Source organism: Diceros bicornis, chromosome 27 (assembly GCF_020826845.1).
Source record: "Diceros bicornis minor isolate mBicDic1 chromosome 27, mDicBic1.mat.cur, whole genome shotgun sequence".
In the NCBI taxonomy this organism is placed as follows: Eukaryota; Metazoa; Chordata; class Mammalia; order Perissodactyla; family Rhinocerotidae; genus Diceros; species Diceros bicornis.
The window spans coordinates 44,185,024-44,206,455 of NC_080766.1; the positions used below are offsets into that span (position 1 = coordinate 44,185,024).

At 49.7% G+C, this 21,432-nt stretch overlaps 2 protein-coding genes across 5 annotated transcripts in view; both read right to left on the reverse strand.

Moving 5' to 3' along the window:
• Positions 1-3,417, reverse strand: part of UBE2G2 (ubiquitin conjugating enzyme E2 G2) — a 32,207-nt gene extending 28,790 nt beyond the window's left edge. The window contains exon 1 of one of the 3 annotated variants that reach the window (XM_058523268.1): positions 3,313-3,417. In XM_058523268.1, coding sequence (XP_058379251.1) covers positions 3,313-3,355 — 43 coding nt within the window. In that variant the 5' untranslated portion in view covers positions 3,356-3,417. The remainder of the gene's footprint in view (positions 1-3,312) is intronic. The other 2 variants (XM_058523270.1, XM_058523269.1) reach the window with 2 other exon arrangements.
• Positions 3,418-6,968: 3,551 nt separating this feature from the next.
• SUMO3 (small ubiquitin like modifier 3) lies at positions 6,969-16,719 on the reverse strand. Of its 2 annotated transcripts, XM_058523271.1 has the most exons (4): positions 16,607-16,713; positions 11,217-11,345; positions 10,239-10,310; positions 6,969-8,368 (listed from the first exon to the last, which is right to left on the reverse strand). In XM_058523271.1, exons 1-4 carry the CDS (start codon positions 16,625-16,627, stop codon positions 8,276-8,278), a joined length of 315 nt encoding a protein of 104 aa, XP_058379254.1. In that variant the 5' UTR covers positions 16,628-16,713; the 3' UTR covers positions 6,969-8,275. The 2 variants fall into 2 exon arrangements, with proteins under 2 accessions (XP_058379254.1, XP_058379255.1); XM_058523272.1 differs by lacking the exon at positions 10,239-10,310 and having other exon boundaries at positions 16,607-16,719.
• Positions 16,720-21,432: the final 4,713 nt, after the last annotated feature.

A 21,432-nucleotide genomic window follows, 5' to 3' on the forward strand; every position in this document is an offset into this window, starting at 1 on the left:
GTGGGATCAACAATGGTGCAGGAAGAGTAGGAGCTCAGTTCTATACACATGAGTTTGGGGTTCCTATTAGATACTGTACTGGGGTGAATAATGTCCCCCTGAATCTGTGAATGTGACCTTATTTGGAAATGGGGGCTTTGTAGATGTACTCTAGTTAAAATGAGGTCATACTGGTTAAGGGTGGGCCCTAAACCAACAACTGGTACCTTTATAAGAGGGAAGACGACCATGTGAAGATGGCGGCAGAGACTGGAGTTACACTATCACAAGGAACGCCAAGGATTGCCAGCAGCCATCGGAAGCTGGAAACGGCAAGCAGGGATCCTTCCCTAGAGCCTCCAGAGGGAGCATGGCCCTGCCCACACCTGGATTTGGCACTTCTGGCCTCCCGACTGTGAGAGAATTAACTTCTGCTGTGTTAAGCCGCCCCCCCCCCCCCCCGGCTTGTGCTACTTTGTTACGGCAACCCCAGAAGACTAACACTCCAGTCTGTCTCGGACACTCCTAGGAAAGGCTAGATGATGCGTGAAGACAAAACATCAAGAAAAAGTATCAGCTTAAAACACCTGGGTTCTTTTCCTGACTCTCCCTTTTTCTGCTTATAAGAATCTAGCCAAATCATTTTGCCTCTCTATTACTCAATTTCTCGTAAAATTTGTAAAATCAGAGGCCTGAACAGAATGATATCCAAGGTCCTACCACCTCTAAATTTCTGCAGTTCTATGACTATTCCCAAGTATAATCAAGTGTGCCTGAATACCCAGCCAAACCTCTTAAACTCCATGCCACACAGGGGTTGTTTCTGTCAAGTCTACCTTTACACTGGTTGTGCCACCTTAAAAAGTGGTAGGAGGAGAAACTAGACGCTGAGACATGAAAGACACGAAGCACTAAGTGGAATGTGACCCTGTCACTAAGATACAGCAACAACCACAAAACTCCCCTCAGTAACACACCGCGTTCACTTTCCATAGCTGATGTGACAAATGACCACAAACTCAGTGGCTTAAACAACCCACTGATGATCTCACAGTTTCCACGTGTCAGAAGGCTGGGCACAGCATGGCTCAGTTGGTTCTCTGCTTGGAGTCTCACAAGGCACTAGTCAAGGTGCTGGCATGGCTGCCGCCCTAAGCTGATCACGTTGTTGACAGAATTCGGTTCCCTGCGGCTACAGGATTGAGGTTCCAGGTTCCTTACTGCTGTCATGTTCCTCATCTCCTGGCCCCTCTTCCATCTTCAAAGTCAGCCGGGCAGGTAGAGAGGCCCTCTCATACTATGAATCCCTTCTGCCACATATCCCCCGTTTTGAGGCCTCTGTGATTATTGGTCCTACCCAGACAATCCAGGATAATCTCCCTATCCGAAGATCAATTATTGACTAACCTACAGATTACATCTCCAAAGTCCCTTTGAGGCAGTGCCTAGATTAGTGTCTGATGGAATAACCAGGGGATAGGAATCTTAGGGAGACATCTTTAGAGTTCTGCCTTCCACATACTCCAAAATTTCATAAACTAACACATAAAAACACACAGAATACACTTCCATGATACGTCTTTGGAAGTCAACCATTATTTACATTTTATTACTGCAAACTAATTGACAATATGGTTGAAATAATGGATGAGGCTTTTGTAAGTACAATAAAGGGAAAAATAATCTCTGCTAATGCAAATATCCCTAGGAAATACAAGTCCAACAACGCAAAGACTGGACTGAAGCAGCAGCCTGAACTTAATTCCCCACGCAGGGGCTTAAAACAGATTCTTTCTCTACAGAAAAGAGAAAATAATACCTGCCCGCAGTCTAGAAACAGGGCTAAACAGACTAAAACAGATATAGAAACACAAACCAGGATGGCGGGCAATGGTAGGTGTTCACACACGTCTGACCTCTTAGCCAGGTTTCCACGAAGAGATGGAGGCAGCAGCCCCCTCCCACCCAACACTCTGTTCAGAGTGAACCATCTCTCCCACCATAAGTCTCTCTTCAATATCTGTTCCTACTTTAGAGGACACTGGGTGGTGAGCACTGTTTAAACATTTATTTTAATAAGCCTGCATGGTTTGCACACACCAAACATCAACTCACCCTGTGGAGCGCCCCAGTATGGTTCAGGAAATTCAGCTGCATGCACAGTTACCAGGTAGTTTTACTACATTCCTTATTTTGGTTTATTTTCCACTTTCTTCTCTAAGTATCCTCCATGTAACGACAACAATAACAGCTAACATTATTTAGCGATAGCCATCAGGTATCTTGCTAAGCACTAATCTTCGCAGAGGAAGCAAGCACAGAGGGAAAGGGCAAGGCCACGGTCAGAGGTAACAAGCAGAGGCAGGATCTGCACCGGGCTCTGTGGCTCCAGAGGCCCTGCTCTTCACCACACCAGGCCACCACCTCATCTCCACCAGCTAATCAGGACGCTTTCAAACACAATGGCACTCCACGACTTCTCAGGGCCGCTCTGCCAAGGAGCATTCGCTGTAAAAAGGTAGACTCCGGAATGTTCCTAGGTCCTCATCTCTCCCTCTGCTTTCCCCAAATACCGGGAAATCTTACTGGCTAAGAAAGCACTAAGGTTTTCTGAACACTACCTAGGAAGAGTGACAGGTGGCACTGTTCAAAAACTCCGTTCCCTCATTAAACAGAAAACCGAAACCTGACCTTTCACCTCAAACTCATCACAATGCGCTTTTTCTCTTAATACGCTTTTTTTAACTTCTCAGTACGCGATTTAGGTTTTCCTCCCGTCCCTCTCACGGCATGTCTGCAAGGCCGGAATTGGGAAGTCCTCTAAATTGCCAAAGGCGCCAAAGACACAAAGAGACTACAAACACAGACAATGTAATGAAGCATTTCTAAACTAACACGGTAGTAACGCCGACTTCCATGTTTTAAAGAGTCCTCCTAACAAGTTTGTTCATACGTTCGAGAGGAGGCAGTGGGCAGGGCAGAGCGACCGGAGCCTCGACGGCTCATCATACGAGAACAAACCCTTCTCCAACGTGGACGCACGGGCAGACGCGGTGTAGAGAGCGCCCCTCCACGAACTCGGCACCGACGCCCGCCCAGCGGCGGCCCGGGGCTCGCCGAGCACCGGACGGGGCCGAGCCGGGACGGGGCGGCGGAGGGCTGGCCCGGGAAGAGGGCGCGGGACCGGGGCCCGGGGGGGGAGGGGGCGGGCGGAGCAGGACGCCGGCCCCGACGTGAGGCTCGGCGGCCGAGCGGGCCGCTTCCGGGGGGAGGGCGGGCCGGGGCCGCGGCCTCAGCGCTGTCCAGCGGGCTCCGGGCGGGCCGCGAACTCACGTTTGTACTCGGCCATCAGCCTCTTGAGCGCCGTCCCCGCCATCGTCCCGGCAACAGCTACGCCGTCCCGCCTCGCCTGCTAAGCGCTCAGCCCGCCCTCCCGGCGCCAGGGCTGCTTCCGGGTCGCCGCCGGGGCAGGAAGCCCTTCCGGGGCGAGGGGCGCGCGTGCGTACTGGGCGGCCAGGGGCCCTGGGGGCGCGGGGTGGACGGGCGGCGGCGGGCCGTGTGTCTCTAGTCCGTGTCCCTGCGCCCGAGCGGGACCTTCAGGCGCCGTGCGGGGTGGCGCCGCCTCGGTCCTCCGAACTCTTGTAGGGCCCGCGTCGTCCAGAGGATGCGGGAGCAGCGGGCGCCCCGCTTGAGTGTCTCAACCGCCCGTTAGGTCGTCCAGGCCTCGGGAAGGTCCGATCACAGGACGCGGCCGCCGCGGGTCCGAGCCGCCGAGGGGGACGGGGCGGGGTTCGGGGATGGAGGACGGGGATGGCGTGACCCCGACTGACCCGAGGCAGCGGGCGCCTGGACCTCCGCACGGGCCCTTGGCAGGCCCCCGGCTCAGATGGGTGCGCTGCTCCAGGGGGCCGAGGAGGGACTGTCCTCCGCCGGCTCCCCACAGTGTGTACGTGTAGCGGATAACTGGCGAGTCCTTTTTTCGTGATATCCCTGGTGGTTCTACTCCGATGGACCACCGTGATGAGGTGCTCTATTTATGCTTCTCAGAAGCCCTTCTTACTGACTTTCAAAAAAGTAAACACATTTAGTTGTGTGGGCCTTTAAAAGAAGCTTTCGTCTCCACGACACTTATCCCACACACTGTCGCATACAGTTTATTATATGATGTCCTGCATAGTTTTCTAGCATAATAACTTTTTTTTGTCAACTTAAAAAGCAAATTGCCTGTTATTTTATCTCAAAATGAGTATACTTGGGAGGAGCCAAAACAATTGCAACTCAGGATATGACACTATGACAAACCTCAGGCAAATCCAGAGAATAGAGGAGGGGGCTGCTTTTATAGAGAAAAGGGGAGAGGGCAGGGTTGCTCTAAAGGAAAGTCCATTGGGGGAAAGTAACAGTTCAGGATGGCAATGGCTTCTCATTGGCTGAGCTGTGGCGCTTCTCATTGGCCTGGTTGTTGCCAGGTGGAGTGAGAAGTCTTCCTTCAGCAGTAGTTGTACTTCCCGCCCTAGATGCAAGCCTCCATCTCTTCCTGTTGGCTGTACTAGAGGATGTGTGATGGGGGTGAGAGCTTCCCCCTATGCGCCTTCCCACTCCAATTGAGTTTGGTTTCTTATTATTTTCCACAATTTATTTTAATCTATCTCCTCTAACCAGAAAACATGTTCCTGAGGGCAGGGAGTATTGTCTAACTTGTTCCTGGATGCAGCCTCGGTACCTGGACATGGCATAAGTACCTGTTGAATTGAATGAGGTTGAACATGCAAACAAACCTCACAAGTGTGCATATTTTAGGGTAGGGGTGTCACAAAAATTCAGCCCAATACTATCTTTTCAAATGACCATGGTGACTTATAAAAATGACATGGTACTTTTAGACAGTTTCAAAGAGTAATGGATTTGCACAAATACTCATGAAGTTCCCTTCTCCCTTTCCAAATAGCTGCCATCTCCTCTGATCAAACCACACACCAACCGGGAAGCCAGTCAGGGGTCAGCAGGTGTGGTTCCACGGGCGCTAAAGGGAACTCCACTTTTCCACTTAAAGGAAATGTGGGTGATCGAAAGCATTGTCATCAACAAGATGACCCTCAAAATAATTGAGCCTGTCAGATGCTTGGTATTTTCTTAATTGCATCTGTCTTGGTGTCACTGATGTCTTTTTTCAGACATCATTTTCTTGTAGAGTAGTGTGTGTTCTTCAGTTATGATGTTCAGAAATGTGATTTCCAGCTCATATCAGGACTAATTTCAGCTTTAAGTGACAAAAACCCAAAATGTATGTTACTGAAACAAGACGGAAGTCTCTCACCTCCATGAGGCGGGTGTGACAGCCTTACCTCCAAAGAACCAGGCTCTCAACACATCATCCTCCTCGTGGTCGTTCCTCTTCTTTATCTGAGATTTAAGTCTAACTAGGCAGCCTGTTTTTTAAATCTGCTAAGTTGGGCAACCCTCAACTTGGGTCAGTTGACACTGGTGTCCCAAGAGTTCTGAGTAGCAGCTGTGTGATACTTAATGGCTTTCTAAGCAACACACATTGGGGAGGCCAGCAAGTTGAAAATAAATTTAGTCTTTTTTATCTTTGGCATCTGAAGCTCTGAAGTATAAAAGGATCTCACAGCTTAACCTGTGTTTTACGGTCGAGTTTTAATAGTCATACCATGCTTCCTCAGCTGTGCACTTGTGCAGCACAATTAGAGTGACACCACCTTAGTTTTCCTGGGACCAAGGGGCTCCTGGGATGTGGGACTTTCAGTGCAGAAACTGGGAAAGTGGCCGGCCCCGTCGCTTAGTGGTTAAGTGCACGCGCTCCGCTGCTGGCGGCCCGGGTTCGATCCCGGGCACGCACTGACGCACCGCTTCTCCAGCCATGCTGAGGCCGCGTCCCACATACAGCAACTAGAAGGATGTGCAGCTATGACCATACAACTATCTGCTGGGGCTTTGGGGGAAAAAAAATAAATAAAATTAAAAAAAAAAAAAAAAAAGAAACTGGGAAAGTGCCACTTGGGACCCGGTACACCGATAACAGGATAAATAGGGTATATCGCCTCCTGAAGCATCATTAACCCAAAGACTCTGAGAGTTAGGTTCATGTAACAATATTTTTAAAACTATAAGTACCAACAGATCCATTATTCCTAATGCACAATTTGCATACATTTTTAAAATAAAAGACAACCTCAAGGACATATCCTGCTCTTTCTTCTACTGTCAGATGTTGTGGGTGGAAGTTCAAGCAGCACTGTTCTAACACTCCCAAATCAACTCTCAGCCTTGCTCTCCTAATTTAAGGCACCTTGACACATCCCTCTCAAATGCAGGGGCTCCTCTGCTAGATTTAACCACCCCACCCTCCATACTCTCCAGGGCATCTGGCAAATGACTCCAGCTCTGGAATGTGCTTTAACCATCTACTTCTGCTGGCATCAATGAATCAAGTGCTAGAGTGGACGTGCTCTGTTTTCCAAGCTGCCCTTGATCTTTCAACATGTGCTCACCTCACCTGATGGACTAATTAAAACAGCTCAGTCATTTTCAACCCTAGTTTTGTCACAGCATAGTACACTGGTAAATTCTCAAAATTAGTGTTAATTCACTTCAGTTTCAAAGCAGGTAAATGAGCAGGCTGTTGACTGCACAAAGGAAAATAGTCCTACACTAATGTCCAGGTTCATCTGCCTGTAAAATCTACCCTCTCTTTACACACATCCAGGAAAGGAAACGTGTCATCATGATACTGATTCAGCTCCACCTCGAGAGCTCTGTGAGGAGTGAGAGGATGCACCCCTCAGCAAGAACATGTCGGGCCGGCAAGGAGGATCTGCCAGGGGTGTGGAGGGGAGCCGGCAGGTGAATACTTACTTTTCAGCAACTAGCTTTTAAATCAGTCTGAGGGGCCTCACTGAATGGTCACTGCAAATACTGAATTGTGACAGTATGCCCCAACCTCCAAATGCAGTATTTAATACAAGCCAAGAGACAGAATACCAAACTATATTTACTGTTTACAGTAGTAAAGGACAACAAATAATGTACAAATTGGTGAATAAACACAACAGAGCCAGCAGCCGTCCCACCCATGCCCAAACAGCAAAACACAAAGGAAATGAGAACACCTTCAGCAAAATTTCAGGCAAGCAAGAGATGAGAGTCGTGGTCACACTGTCCAGGTGACTAGACAAGGCAGAGAAGGCCATACGGCAGCAGTGGGTCCATACAGAAGGACAGTGGGAGAACTATCAAAGTTTGATTGGTACAGATCCCAGAATGTTTCACAGAACTGAAATCACATACTAATGCATAAATTCCATACCTACTTGGAAAGTGGCATAGCACAAGTCCATGAGAAGAACACGAAGTCATCTTTCCGTGGGCTTCATTTGTAACCACGCTTTGAAGCAGCTCTTTTACACAAAAACATAACTGCAAATTCAGCAATACTTAATCTTACATTTTTATAGAGAGACCATAATTATTCATCAGAAGCAAATACTAGAAGAAATCTGAGGCAATGGCACTAACACCAAGTGAGCAATGTGGGCATTACTTTCTTCTATATTAAGAAAAGAGGAAAAGCCAATTTTCACTGTGCAAAGCTTTGCCCATGCAGCGTCTCTGGCACTGGGCAGTGGGTGGCGATGGGTCCTGGGCCCCAGACCCTGCCCAAGGGATGCTCAAGGAACAGGGCGCCCAGGCCCACGTTACTGAAGGACTTTTTACCTTTTAAGAAGCATTCCAGTATTTTCCCTTCAACTTTACCATATTCTGACAAAACTTAAATTTGCAATATTTAGCATTTAAAAAACCTGTACCTACAAGAAATAGTAAGTGAAAATTTGTCTCCCAGCTCCACCATGCCCCCAAAACTTGTCCACCAGAAGCACCCCCACTGTGGTGGTGGAGTTCTCTACATGACTGGAACAAGCAGTGGGGGCGGGAGGGGTCAATACCTGGGACAAGATCCCCGTCTGGACTCACAGTGGACGTTCAGGCCACAAGTCTGGGGGACACGTTATAGGAGGGTGAAAAAACAAAAGTGAAAGCAAAAACAGACCCCAAAACCTTGCAATTCATTTTGCCTAAACGAAGATGATGACCGAGATTGGCCCTATTTGGTGGTGGCTCCGTCCCTGCGGAGAGTGGAGCTGCACTCGCAGTACGTCAGAGAGGGAAGTACTTTGGGTGACTGTCCTCGGGTGTCTGCAGACTCCTCTGTGATTGGCGTGGTCACGTGTTCACTATTCAATGACAATGCAAGGACGGCGACACGGTGGGCACGCTCCCTCTAGAGGCCGCACCCTGAGAGGCAGCTGGTCTCCCTCGAGCCTCCCGTCTGCTGCTGGAACACGTCAATGGTGTCTTCATCCTCCATCTCCAGCTGGCAGGGTCGTGGTGACAGGCACAGCAAGAGAGGGGGAAGCTGTTAGTTTTATCAGCATTGCAGGAACGGAAAACGCGCAACTGAATCCCGTGCTCGCTGAGCTGTCCCCCCGCACTAGAGAACACTGCCCGACTTGCTCCGTGGCCTTCCTCGAGGGTAAAGCGCAGGGAGAACAGCTTAGGTTTGGATTTCCAATAAGCCCTACTTATTCACTATGCTTCCCCTAACAAAACTCACAAAAGAATATTCAAAGCTAAGGACTTGAACTAATAAAGAGAAAAACTGAGTCTCATTAAAAAAATAAACAAATGTCTAGGGGCCGGCCCAGTGGTGTAGCAGTTAAGTTCACGGACCCCACTTCTGTGGCCCGGGGTTCGTGGGTTTGGATCTGAGGCACTGACCTATGCACCGCTTATCAAGCCATTCTGTGGCGGCATCCCACACAAAATGGAGGAAGATGGGCACAGATGTTAGCTCAGGGCTAATCTTCCTCACACACAAAAAAAATAATAAAAAGAAATAAACAAGCATCTAAAATTTTTACTGAAAATTACACAAAATCAGATTCCAATTAGAAACATCCGATGAGCGGCGCGGAGTCCTAGGGACCAGCAGGGGCCACACGCTTTCTAAGGAGTGCAGTGGATGATGACTGTGAAATCCAGAGCAAACTAAATCACAAAGCCTCCACTAGTGTAAGAGATCCACTGCTGGCTCCCCCTGCTCCCCTTCCCTCTCTCTCACGACAGGGCAGAGACAGAGATGGCGCGAACTCCTCCCGCCCGCTTCTGTCTTTCTCACATAGCGGGGACATGAACATCTACTCTGATCTTTGTCATTCTCTGAACAAATGGAAGCTTCTGCCAGTTCATACAGAGACTAACCAAGGCCAGAAGCAGTAACAGTTCCCAGAAATGGAGAGAAGTACCATTTGTGCTGGCAGGGACCCTCTCCTGCTGCAGACATTGCCTGGGCGGTAGCCAGAGGTGACAGGCTGGAGGGAGAACTGGGCTTCTAAAGCCAGCGAGCTCATCACCTGTGCTTTCCAGCCTCCCCTCGCCCCACAGGACAAGCCCCACCTAGGAATCCTCACAGGGCCGACCACCCTGTCTTAGCAGTGGAAGGCTTCCTAAAGCAAGCAGATATAAAACCTCTTGATATGTAGCCCTTTCACATAAACCAATCGATTGATTCTCACAACTCTGTAAAGGAGAAAAAACATCATCTCCACTTTACAGTTGGACAAGACTGAGACTCCAGAGATTCAGGGGCTCTCGATCACAAGGTCGTCCAGCTGACAGAGGACGAGAGCCGCAGCTTGAGCCTCAGCCATCTATTTCCAAGCCCAAAGCTCTTCCACTACAGGGGGATGCACCATAACACGATGGAGCGACGCTTGTAGATGTGTGTGTGAGGTGGGCATATGCTTAAAACCTCTGCTGACTGATAACCACGTGTGTGCCTTCTCCTTTCCACCCACACCCACGTGCATAAATATTTAAAGGGCAGGAGAATCAAGCCAGTCATTTAGCTACAAATTGACTAACATTGCAAACTCAGTGTCCAGAATATGCGGGTGGTAACTGCGTCTGTCCCGCATGTCCGTGAGCCTGGACGGCCTCTCTGAGCGCCCGGCCCCCTGCTCCACCTCCTGACATGGAGGGCGATGTCTGACAAAGTGCATTTTTCACATTTTGAAAAACTGAACTTCAAAATTAAAAAATCAAATAATCTAATAATTAAAACCATTAAGAAAATGTAAAGTATTCTCTATGAGCACCAATCAGTAACTCGCATGTAAGAGAATTCCGAATGATCAGTGCAAATCGGAAGCTGCCTCGCGTGTCTACAAAGCCGGCTCTCATACCTGTGCTGGGGTATCTGTTTCATTAATTGGTTGCCCATCAAACCTGAATCTAATCTGCCTCATTGACAAGCCCTGAAAAGAAAAAGCAATTATCATTAAATATTTCCAGATAACACATTAATCCAAAAAAATCAAATATTTATATCCAAATATCAGAATTCTGAATATAGATTTATGATCTGTTGATTATAAAAACTTACCAGTGGGCCTACAATCTATTTCATGCGCTGCCCCAACACTAGTACTTTCAGACACCTCTGTTCTCATCTCCCAGCCCTGGTGCCCTGCCCTCATCCACTCCTCTCATTTCCCTCCAGAGGCCGAGCAGAACTGCGACACTGTTGGTACCACCATTTCCTCCCCTTTAAAAAATTCTCAGAAACAGGCCAGGTGACAATGATGCATGTCATAAGAAGACTGCATAAAACTAGCAAGCAGTCCCAATGATTTTGGCCCTGAGAAAGGCAGCGGAAGGAGGGCGTTTTCCATCAAAAAAGGAGTCCCTGTAGCCTTTCTGCGTCCTGAGGGAATGGTGAGCGTGGTCAGGGTGCAGAAACATTTCCTTTTAAAAAGCAGTGCTGACTTCACTAAACAGCACAGATAGGATTAAAACATGCATTCCTGCTCCCTCCTGGAACCCTTCTGAAAAGACATAAAGAAAGAAAAGGGGCATAAACAACAAAGAGAACAAGACAGGAGACCAGCCAGCAGACCAGGGACATACAGAGACACACAAATGAGAGAACACGCACACTGACACACACATGCATGCAGACACACACAGGAGCGCACACACACACCTGCACGCAAACTAACACACAGACGTGCACACACATGCTTCCAGGATGATGGAACCCTGAACAGCTTGGACATCTGGTGATGTTGAGTCACTGCTAATTTAAGTGAAATGAGTCACTGCTCATTTTTAAAGGCAAAGGCGCTCAGTCTCTGGGTGGCTGCTCTCCGGCCCAGGCGCACCTGCCTCTCGCAGTAGGCCTTCATCAGCTTGCTCAGCGGGGTGTGTCTCTTGATTTTGAACTGGACCACAGAGCCGTCCTGCCCAGCCACCTTCAGGTTGATGTGGTCGTTCTCTGTCTTCACTCCCTCCTGCAAAAGAGATGTGAAACTGGGCCTCAACACCGCGTCTCAAAATAGCCACCATTTTAAAGGGCAAGTCTTAGGTAATTGCTGGGTTTTTTTTTTAAGTCATTAAAACCAACCTAATTCTTAAAATTCTCTAGCAATCCAGAGTCACTCATGTGGTTTTTATTCTTATACAGAATTTATTTTAATTTCCATTTGTTAAGCATCCACGTATAAGGAAATGCAATGCAAATCTACAGAGTTTTCACAGATTGTTAATTCAAAGAAAAAATCTGCTTAATAAATCTAGGAAAAAACAGAGAAATCCATCTTTGTTATAAGGTTACTCTTATGAAACTAGTAAAAACACATATTCACAGGTTATCTATACTTATTTAGGACTGGTAAAATAAAACAAAAAAAAACCCCTTTACGACAGAGGAAACCATGGCAGGTGTAGTCGTGCTGGGAGGTCCAGTGTGCACGGAGCTTTCAGCTCCTCGCTGCCCACGACAGGCGCGAGGGGCCCCGTCCCTCATGCAGTTTCTAGTTTCGGCCAGTCCGACCTCCTTGGGAGTAATTCAGGGCATTTTATCTTCACAAAACTCACAATACACTCAAAGCTCCTGAACAATCACGAAACTGGGACACACATTCTGAAGTGATGCAGGAAGTCCGAGTCCAGGATCGGGGCCAGCAGGGCGGCTCAGGCTGAGAGTGAGGCCTGTGACCCAAGAGGGACGCCCAGCGTCCTGCTCCACGGGCCAGCGCACCTCATGTACCTGGCACCGCGTGGGAATAGGAGTCGTTTATTTTTGAACAAAACCACGAAGCTGACCCCAGTCCATCTGAAAGTACAGTTTTGATGGAAATCGCAGTGTTTTTTGCATGTCCTCCTGCTGACACTCCCATCTCTTCCCTGTGTGTCATCTGTCATGCGGTCATCTGTCCTGTGGCTGGAGGAGCTGCCCACCCGTAGGACTGAGGGCCAAGCTCTGGGAGGATTCCATGCTCCCTCCGTGTCCACGCCTCTTTTCTCCCCGGGCGGGGCAGGGCCCTGGCTCCCCTCCCTGAGCCCCTGTGAATAGCCTCACAGAGGGGACCAGGATTCCCTCAAGGCCACATCAGTTCTTCGGCTCCCGGAGATCCCAAGTGGGTGTGCTCTGTCCGGAGCTCCAAGTGGCCGAGAAGTGGCCCCAGGAGGGTGAGACTCAAGCACTGGGGCTGAAGGCAGACATCCTGGGGTGGCCCTTACACCCACCGCAGCTGGGGGCCAGCTCGGCCCTCCCTCTCTGAACCTCGGACTCTAGTACGGAGAGAAGGAGGCGATACAAAAAGGGGCACTCAATGACCCGAGGCCAGGATGGAGCTGGGGTCCCCAGCCCTTGGACTAAGGATGCATATGCTTTTTTTTTCAAATAAAGACTTCATTTTGAAATAATTTTACATTTACAGAAGAGTTGCAAAACAGAGATGGAGAGAGCTCCTGCATACCCCTCGCCCAGTTACCCCTATGTTAACATAGCACACACCCATGGTACACTGTCACACCTAAGAAACCAACATGGGCACATCACCAGCAACGAAACGCCAAGCTGTTTTGGTATTTCACTACTTTTTCCACTAACGTCCTTTTTCTGTTCCAGGATCCAATCCAGGGTACCACACTGCATTTAGAGATATGATTGTTTTTCAATTTTTTTTACTATGTTACAATACAAATAACATAAAATTTATCATTTTAACCATTTTCAGTGGTATTAAATACATTCAGAATGTCATACAACCATCATCATCATCCATCTCCAGAACTCTTTCCATCCCGTAAAACCGAAACGCTGCCCCCATTAAACATTAACTCCTCATCCCCCTCCCCCAGCCCCTGGCACTCATCATTCTCCTTTCTGTCTCTAGGATTTTGACTATTCTAGGAAGCTCATATAAGCAGATTATACAGTATTTGTCTTTTTTGTGACTGGCTTACTTTACTCAGCATAACATCCTCAAGATTCATCCATGTTGTAGCATATGTCAGAATTTCACTCCTTTTTAAAGCTGAATAATATTCCATTGTATGGATAGACCACATTTTGTTTATCCACTTACGCATCAATGGGCACTTGGGTTGCTTCCACCTTTTGGCTTTGTGAATAGTGCTGCGGTGAACATGGGTGTACAAATATCTCTTTGAGACTCTGCTTCCAATTCTTTTGGATAAATATCCAGAAGTGGAATTGCAGGGTTGTATGGTAGTTCTATTTTTAATTTTTTGAGGACCCTCCATACTGTTTTCCACAGCAGCTGCACCATTTCACATTCCAACCAGCCGTGCACAAGGGTTCCACACCCCCATCAACATTTATTGTTTTCTATTTTTTTGATAGTAGCCATCCCAGTAGGTGTGAGGCGGTGTCTCACTGTAGTTGCGAATTGCGCTTCTCTAATGATTACTGACGTTTTGAGCATCTTTTCATGTTCCTTTGGCCATTTCTATGTCTTCTCTGTAAAAAGGTCTGTTCAAGTCCTCTGCCCATTTTTGAATTAGTTAGCTTGTTTTTTTTAATTGTTGTCATTAAGTTGTAGGAGTTCTCTATATATTCTGAATATTAACCCCTTATCAGATGTGCGATTTGCAAATATCTTCTCCCCTTCTGTGGCTGCCTTTTGATTCTGTTCATAGTGTCTTTTGACGCACAAAATTTTTAAATTTTCATGAAGTCCAATTTGTCTATTTTTGTTGTTGCCTCTGGTGTCATATCTAAGAAATCATTGCCAAATCCCATGTCGTACAGCTTTTGTCCTGTTTTCTCTTAGGAATATTACTGTTTTGGGTCTTACATTTAGGTCCTTGATCCATTTTGAGTTAATTTTTGTATGTGGTGTTAAGAAGGATCCAACTTCATTCTTTTGCATTTAGATAGAGGACACATTTGCTTTTTTAAAGAAAAGATATGGATGTGTTCAAAACAAACAGATGCAGGGGCCAGAACACAGAACAAACAGAACCACAGGGCAGGGGCTGCAGACCAGGCAGCGGAAGGCAGCAGGAGAGCCTCACAGGGCCACTGGGTGCCCTGGCTTCCTGGGGAGACTGGTGCAGGCGGAGAAGGCGCCAGGCACCTCTCCCCTCTAACAGAGGGAAACCAAGAATGAGCAGCCTGTCCGAGACCCCTGGTGAATTCCTAATAAACAAAGAGTAAAAGAAATAAAAGAAACCCTGAAAACAATGACCACAATTCACTACCGTCAATCCCCCGCCTATCCAGAGGGGGCAGAAACTGTTTTCCGAATCGACCCACAAGGTTTTCTTTCCACCCCCAGGACAGCTTGGGAGTGAGTCTCCTACCCCTCCTCTCCAGGCCCAGAGGAGAGAGCAGCACGAGAGCCAGCAGGCACCGAGGGCACGGTAGGCAAGAATGAGGTGTGAGTGAGGCACAACCATTTAGTCGTTTTGGAAGCAGTTCAAACAAGTTTATTCAACTGAATTGGACCATGGATGTTGAAGACATGGGAGAGTTAAGTTTACACACACTGAAGAAATGAGTATCATATGTATTTCATTGTATTTAAACTTCAGTAAGAGGAAGCCACCCAGAAAAACAAAGGCAAGCATTTACCTTTGGCCTGGAGGAGTGGTATAAAAAGCTGAGTTGGCACCAAAATGTAAAAAGCCATGGCGGCTCCATCTGCATCTGGAGGCTTTCCTGGGGTGTGACCTTTTCTCAAAACACAGCGGGCAGAGTGCAGGCTTCCACTCTCCCTCCAGACCACGGGCTCCGTGCAGGTCCACCCCAACCCCAGCTCTGCCACCTGCGTGCACTGGGGACACGCCAGGCCGCAGTCTCAGCTGTGGAGGGGGTGCAATCTCCAGCACCAGGCTGGTATCAGAGGAAGCCTATGTGCAAAGCATTCAACTCAACAGCAGATCTTCCATTTGGTCAAAACAACAGACCCCAACGGTGCAGACAAAAAGCTTCAGGAACTTGCTTTTGCAGTTACAACCGTGGACCTCCCCAAGAACTGACAGCCAAGGCATCGGAGTGAGGAGAGCCAAATGGGGACAGGTGGAGGCACACCAGAGGGCACCACGGAGAGGGGTGGGCAAAAATCCCCAGGAAGAGATGAGGAGGGGCAGGTGCACACCGGAGGACAGCGACGGGGAGGGGGGCGCACCTGAGGACAGCGATGGGGGGGTGGGTGCACACCTGAGGACAGCGATGGGAAGGGGTGGGTGCACACCTGAGGACAGTGATGGGGGGGGTGGGCGCACACCTGAGGACAGCGTGGGGAAGAGCAGAATGGCGGGTGCACACCCGAGGGCGCGGCGGGACGGGCTGCGGTAAAGGTTGGCAGTGTGCACGGACAGGTCAGGTGGCCTCGCCGCCTGTCCCCAGGTGCGCCCTCTCGGCGCCCTCTCGCTCCGCAATGAGGGCTGGGGAGGGTGCCCCCTGGAGACGCCTCAGCAGACAGGTCCAGGGCCGGACCCGCGGACCGCGGTCCCGACGGGAGGAGCTGTAGTGGGGGAGGCTCTCCGCGAGGGAGGGGGTCCTGAGGAGGGGCGGCCCTGGAGAGAAAGTGGGGACGTGGGCTTCCCGTTGAAGTCGTGATTGGGGGGTAAAGCCAAGGCTGGAAGGCCCCGGAGCGGGGTAACGACGGAAGACGAGGGAGCGTTTCTCCGCGAAGGGGGTTGGCAGCGTGCGAGATCCCCGCACCCCGGGGTTCGAGCGCGGGTGGGCGTGGACGTGAAACCGAGCAAGGGCTCCTGGGGAGTGTGGGCCCAGACGCCGCAAGGCTCCCGGAGTCGGCGGGTCCCGGCTAGGAGAGCGCCGTAGTGGCGGGGGATCTCGGCGAAGGGGAGGTTCCCTGCGAGGAAAGTCCCCGCCCGCCCCAGACCACGTCCAAATTCCATCCCGGGCGGGGCTCCCGGGACGGGGCGGGGCCTAGCCGGGGGCGGGGCCCGGGCAATCACGGGGGCGGAGCTCGGAGGGCGTGGCAGTCGGGGCGGAGCCTGGGCGGGGGCGGGGCCTGGGCGTAGGGCGGGGCGGAGCCTGGGCTGTCGGGGGCGGAGCCGGGGCGGGGGCGGAGCGCCACAGAGCGGGGGGAGGGGAGCCGAGAGGCGCGGGGGGGAGGGGAGCCGAGGGGGGCGCGGGGCGCGGGGAGGCCTCGCCGGCGCCGCTCTGATCCCGGAGGTCGCACCCGGCCGCGGAGGGTGCCTGGTGCGCGGGCGGTGGCGGCGCGGGCGGGGGGCCGAGGACCGGGACCGGCACGCGCCCGCTGGCCCTTACCTTGGGCTTCTCCTCGGACATGGCTGCGGGCGGCGGCGGGAGGCGGCGAGGGGGAAGCAGGCAGCGCCGGAGCGGGCGAGTCACGCTCTCGGCCCGCCGCTCTCCCGCCGCAACTGCTCGCGGGACCGCGCTTTGCCCCCCAAATCTCGGCGTGCGGGTTGGTCGGCGAGGGGGTCACGTGGCGTTGCGCGTGCACGATGCGCGCCCCCCGGGGCGTCGGGCGCGCGCCGGGCCGGGCCGAGGTTCCTGACCGTTGGAAATGCGTCACGGGGCGGGGCCCGGCGTGAACCTGGCGGTCCTGACACTCTGGGGCGCGGAGGGCTTGGAGTCGGGGGTGGGGATGCCTGTACAGCACCAGACGCGCTCTCAGAGCTGTGGGGGCGCGGGACACCGGGGGGCTCACAGGGCATCGGGGGCGCACTAGGACCCGGGGGGCGCTGGAGCACCGAGGGCCCAGGGTGGCATACAGGACACCGAGGTCCCCAGGGGGTTGCACAGGGGCCTGGGGGGAGGTCTGGGCAGCGAGGGGCCTGGGGAGCGCTCAGAGTCCAGGCCATTTGGCCGGGGTTGTTGTGGGGTCAGGGACCAGGACTGGCGCATTATCTTGGGGCCTGAGGACAGCCTGTCCGCCTCCTCAGTGCCTTAGGTTCCTCGCCAACCGACCTGGTCCCTCGCCCACTTTAGCTCAGCCAGCCAGCCCAGGCGCACCCATTTATTTCCTGTGTAGAGAGTGCGTTTCTCAGAGCGAAAAAGGAAAATAAGGCCAGTCTGGTGAACCACCTCCAGTGGCCAAAGGGGACCTGGGTGAGTGAGTGGTGCCTTGAGAGGCACCCCACTACTCGAAAAGGCTCCATTCACCTTCATGGAGGAGCAGGAGCCAAAGGTCATGAAGAACTGTGGGGTGAAGGAAGAAAGCGCTCCAAGGCTGACCCACCTGTCAGCTCCATCCACTAAGGACACATCGCATTTGTTCATTTCACAAGCCCACACAAACTCCAGTCTGCCCTCCTTCACCCAGAGCTCCAGGGGGACAGAGACCTAAGACAGGGACCAGAGATGTGGAATGTCTTTCTGTCCACTTCTCACTCTGAGCTTAGCCAGGCTTCACTCTCTGCAGCTCCCTTTTCTCCCCTTGTCTAGTCCCGTTTGGCCTTCCGAACCTGGCTAGTGGAAGCTGAACCCTTGGGGAAGATGGTGGGACAGATGCAGGAGGCCCTCCTGTGACCGTTTTGCTAACGTTTCTGGAGTGCACACTGCACCAGATGCCAGGACTCCGCACCTAGTCCTCACAATAACCGATTCTACAAGTGAGGAACTTGAGGCACTCAGAGGTTAGATTACATGCCTGAGATCCCAGCGTTGGTAAGCAGTATGACTGGGATTTGAGCATGGGCAGTTGGTCAGTGAGCTTGACCAGTGTGCTCTACTGACTGTCGGGGCAAACCCAGGGTGAAACACTGCCTAGACAGGTGCTCAGGCGGCCATGGGGAATGTGCTGGAGAATGGGGGCCTTGGTCAGGACATCCTTTTGCTACTTGAGGCATGCATCCTTAGAAGCCCCTGGCTCTTCCTATCCTCCCTGTCTGTAATCCTAATGCCTTCAGATGAAATGGACCAGTGACAGCTGAAATTTATCTCACACTCAGGGTGTGCCAAGCCTGGTGCCAAGCTTGCATCATCCCACTCAAGCCTCACAACGCTCTGGTGCAAGGACCCTCATGATCCCTATTTTGCCAATTAGGAAACGAAGGTTTGGGGGGAAGGTGGACTGCACAGAGTCATGCAGCTAGGAAATAGCAGGGTCTGGATTTGACCCTAAGAGACTGAACCGTTTCCATCCTGTCTGAGTAAGGCCCAGCCAGCTGGATTCCACTCATTTCCTGTTAACATCACAAAGCTATGGAGCCATGTTTTCATGGACCTTAATTTCACAAACCATCTTTGACTCTTAAAAATTCACTTTCTTGGCTAGAGGCACCATTTAGGAGAGGGGAGGGGCCTCCCCAAAATGGGGCTGCCATGTCACAGGTTAACAAAGTCTCCCCATGAAAGGTGTGGTCAGAGCCAACCTCCTATCTCAGCCAGGTCCAAGGTCCTTTTTATCCTGGAATCTGCACTATGACCCACCTCTGTCAGAGAATCCCTAGGTAGAATGGCCAGCTCTAACTGTGCTTCTGGGAGAGGGGAGCCTGCAGGAACAAGCCCCATCCAGGACAGAGATGGACAATGGGGATCAGAACCATCCCCCAAGATTGTTGGCTCTGGTGTGACTTCACATGGGCAGTGTTCATGCCCATCATCAACTGGAAGACACCATCAATTATAAAGCATAATATTGTGTATGTCACATACACATTAAACTATGATGGGTTACGGATGGAAGACACATCCTGGTTTCAGACCTATTGAAGTGTGAAAAATATGTAACTTAGAATTGATGAAACACAATATCTAAATGTGTTACAATAAGAAATTAGTGAAACTATGGTCCATATAATGAAAGGCTGTATCACTATTTAAAGAATGTGTAAAAAAAAGAGTAGTTGATAACAGGAAAAGATGCTCATATGATGTTGATGAATTTTTTAAAGCAAATTGTTAAACTATTGTGGTTTTGAACAACTAGAAAATCTGTATAAAATATTTTGAAAATCTGTTTGAAGATATCAGGTAGCTACTAAAACAGAGAAGACTTTGAGGGGTGAAGATCCCAGAAAGAAGGGAAGTGGTTTTTCCCTCTGAGGCATTTGGTGATTAGTATGCTATATTAGTCAGCTGGGGCTGCCATAACAAAATACCACAGACTGGATGGCTTAAACAACATTTATTTTCTCACAGTTCTGGAGGCTAGAAGTCCAAGATCAAGGTGCCAACAGGGTTGATTTCTGGTGAGGGCTCTCCCCTTGGCTTGTAGAGGGCTGCCACCTCTCTGTATCATCACATGGCCTTTCCTCTGTGTGTGCATGGATATAGGGAGAGGAAGAGGGAGGGAGGGAGTGTGGGACAGAGGGAGGAAGAGAGACACAATGCAGTCCATAATATATGCAGTGGACAAGAAGTTGAGACACTGAGCAGAGCTTTTGAGTCTCATAGGATGGGGAGACAATAATTGAGCATGGCCTACTACAAGATAGGCTATGATAAATAACCTGGACCTTCAAATGGAGCACTGGGACCTACAATAGAGGAGTAAGGCTGAAGTGTAAATAGGTCACTCCTCACAAAGACTGAAACCCAGCTTCCAAACAGCTCACTCCCAGATTGGGCTATGCTGACCTGTTCTCCTTCCTATTGCCAGCCTGAAGCAAAGAAAATCTCTGGAGGAAAATAGCATCATCTAGGGCCTCAAGTTAACTAAAATATCTTCATACACAATATCCAGAATTAAATAAAAGCTTGCAAAGAAAACCAGGAGACAAATGATCCAAAACCAAGAAATAGTAATAACCCCACAGGAGACAGAGTATTGGCATTATCGGACACAGACTTTAAAGTAACTTTAATTATTTTAAATAATTAATATGTTAAGGAAAATAGATAATAAGATGGAAATTTTCAGCAGAAAATTAGAATCTATAAAAAAAAAGAAATGGAAATTTGAGAACAAAAATACAATTTCTGAAATTATGAATTCAGTAGATGGGTTTAACAACAGATTAGACACAGTGGAAGAGATGATTATGAACTGGAAGATAGGTCAGAAGAAAATATTTAGACAGAAGCAGAGAGAGAAAAAGTATGGAAAATACAGTAAAAGGCCTAAAAGCAATATACAATATGGTGGAAATATCTAACATATTTGTAAAATGGAGACTCAGAAGGAGAGAAAAGAATAGGCCAGAAGCCATATTTGAAGAGAGAATGAAAGAGAATTTTTCAAAATTCACCAAAGATAATAAACCACATACTACAAAGAAACTGCTAACCCAAATCAGAATAAATACAAAGACAGCCACACCTGGGTATATGACAGTTAGCCTGCTGAAGACCAAAGACAAGGAGGATATCAGCCAGATATTGAAAGGAGAAACAAAAAGACATCTGACTTTGCAACAGAAACATGGAAGCCAAGCGACAATGGAATAACATCCACAACGTGCTGAAGGAAAATGCCTACATACAGTTCTATACCCAATAAAACTATTGTATAAAATACAGAGAAAATTTTGCTGTATAAAAATCAGAGAGCTGGCGTCAAAGCTTTCTTGTCTTCCTCTAAGTTTTGGGTTCCATCTCTAATCTGCCTGCTATTATTAACTTTTCAGAGTCCTCAGATAGTTGCTTACCTGTCTTGTTCACCCCAGAAGTCTCTCCTTCATTTTCAAAAGATATTTTGCTGGATATAGAAGTCAGCGTTTAAAGCCTTCAAAGGTGTCATTTCACTGTGCTGATTGTCAGAATACATCCTGAGTGCAGCCCTTTGGGAGGTCTTCTGTCTCTGAAGAGGAAACAGGATCACTGATTAAGCTCCCCCCCCAGGTTCCAAGGACATAGGCTTGCCTGAATGTGGGCCTGGACCAGTGCAACGGAGAGTTCTACTTGCCACACCCCATTCCAGGATAGCCAGCACCAAGGAACAGCCTGGAGCAGTCCATCACAGTGAGGGGCAAGAGCCTGGACAGAGACCCTCCCCAAGGTGCAGGTGCACAGAGAAGGCCTAGAGTTGAGGGTGGAGCAGGAACATTAAGAAAAACCCTCCAGCAAACCATCCTCCACCCTCAGCACAAGGTGCTGCTAGAGGAATTTGAGGTGAGTGGACACTAAAGGTAACCACAGCAACCACAAAACCCAGATCCAGTCAACTCCTAGCCTGCTTGACTCAACCC

Coding starts and splice junctions, on each gene's coding strand:
- SUMO3 (XM_058523271.1), bottom strand. CDS start 16,627: ATGTCCGAGGAGAAGCCCAAG. Junction 11,346..16,606: donor TGTCCGAGGAGAAGCCCAAG/GTAAGGGCCAGC, acceptor TCTCTTTTGCAG/GAGGGAGTGAAGACAGAGAA. Junction 10,311..11,216: donor AGGCCTACTGCGAGAGGCAG/GTGCGCCTGGGC, acceptor TTTTCTTTTCAG/GGCTTGTCAATGAGGCAGAT.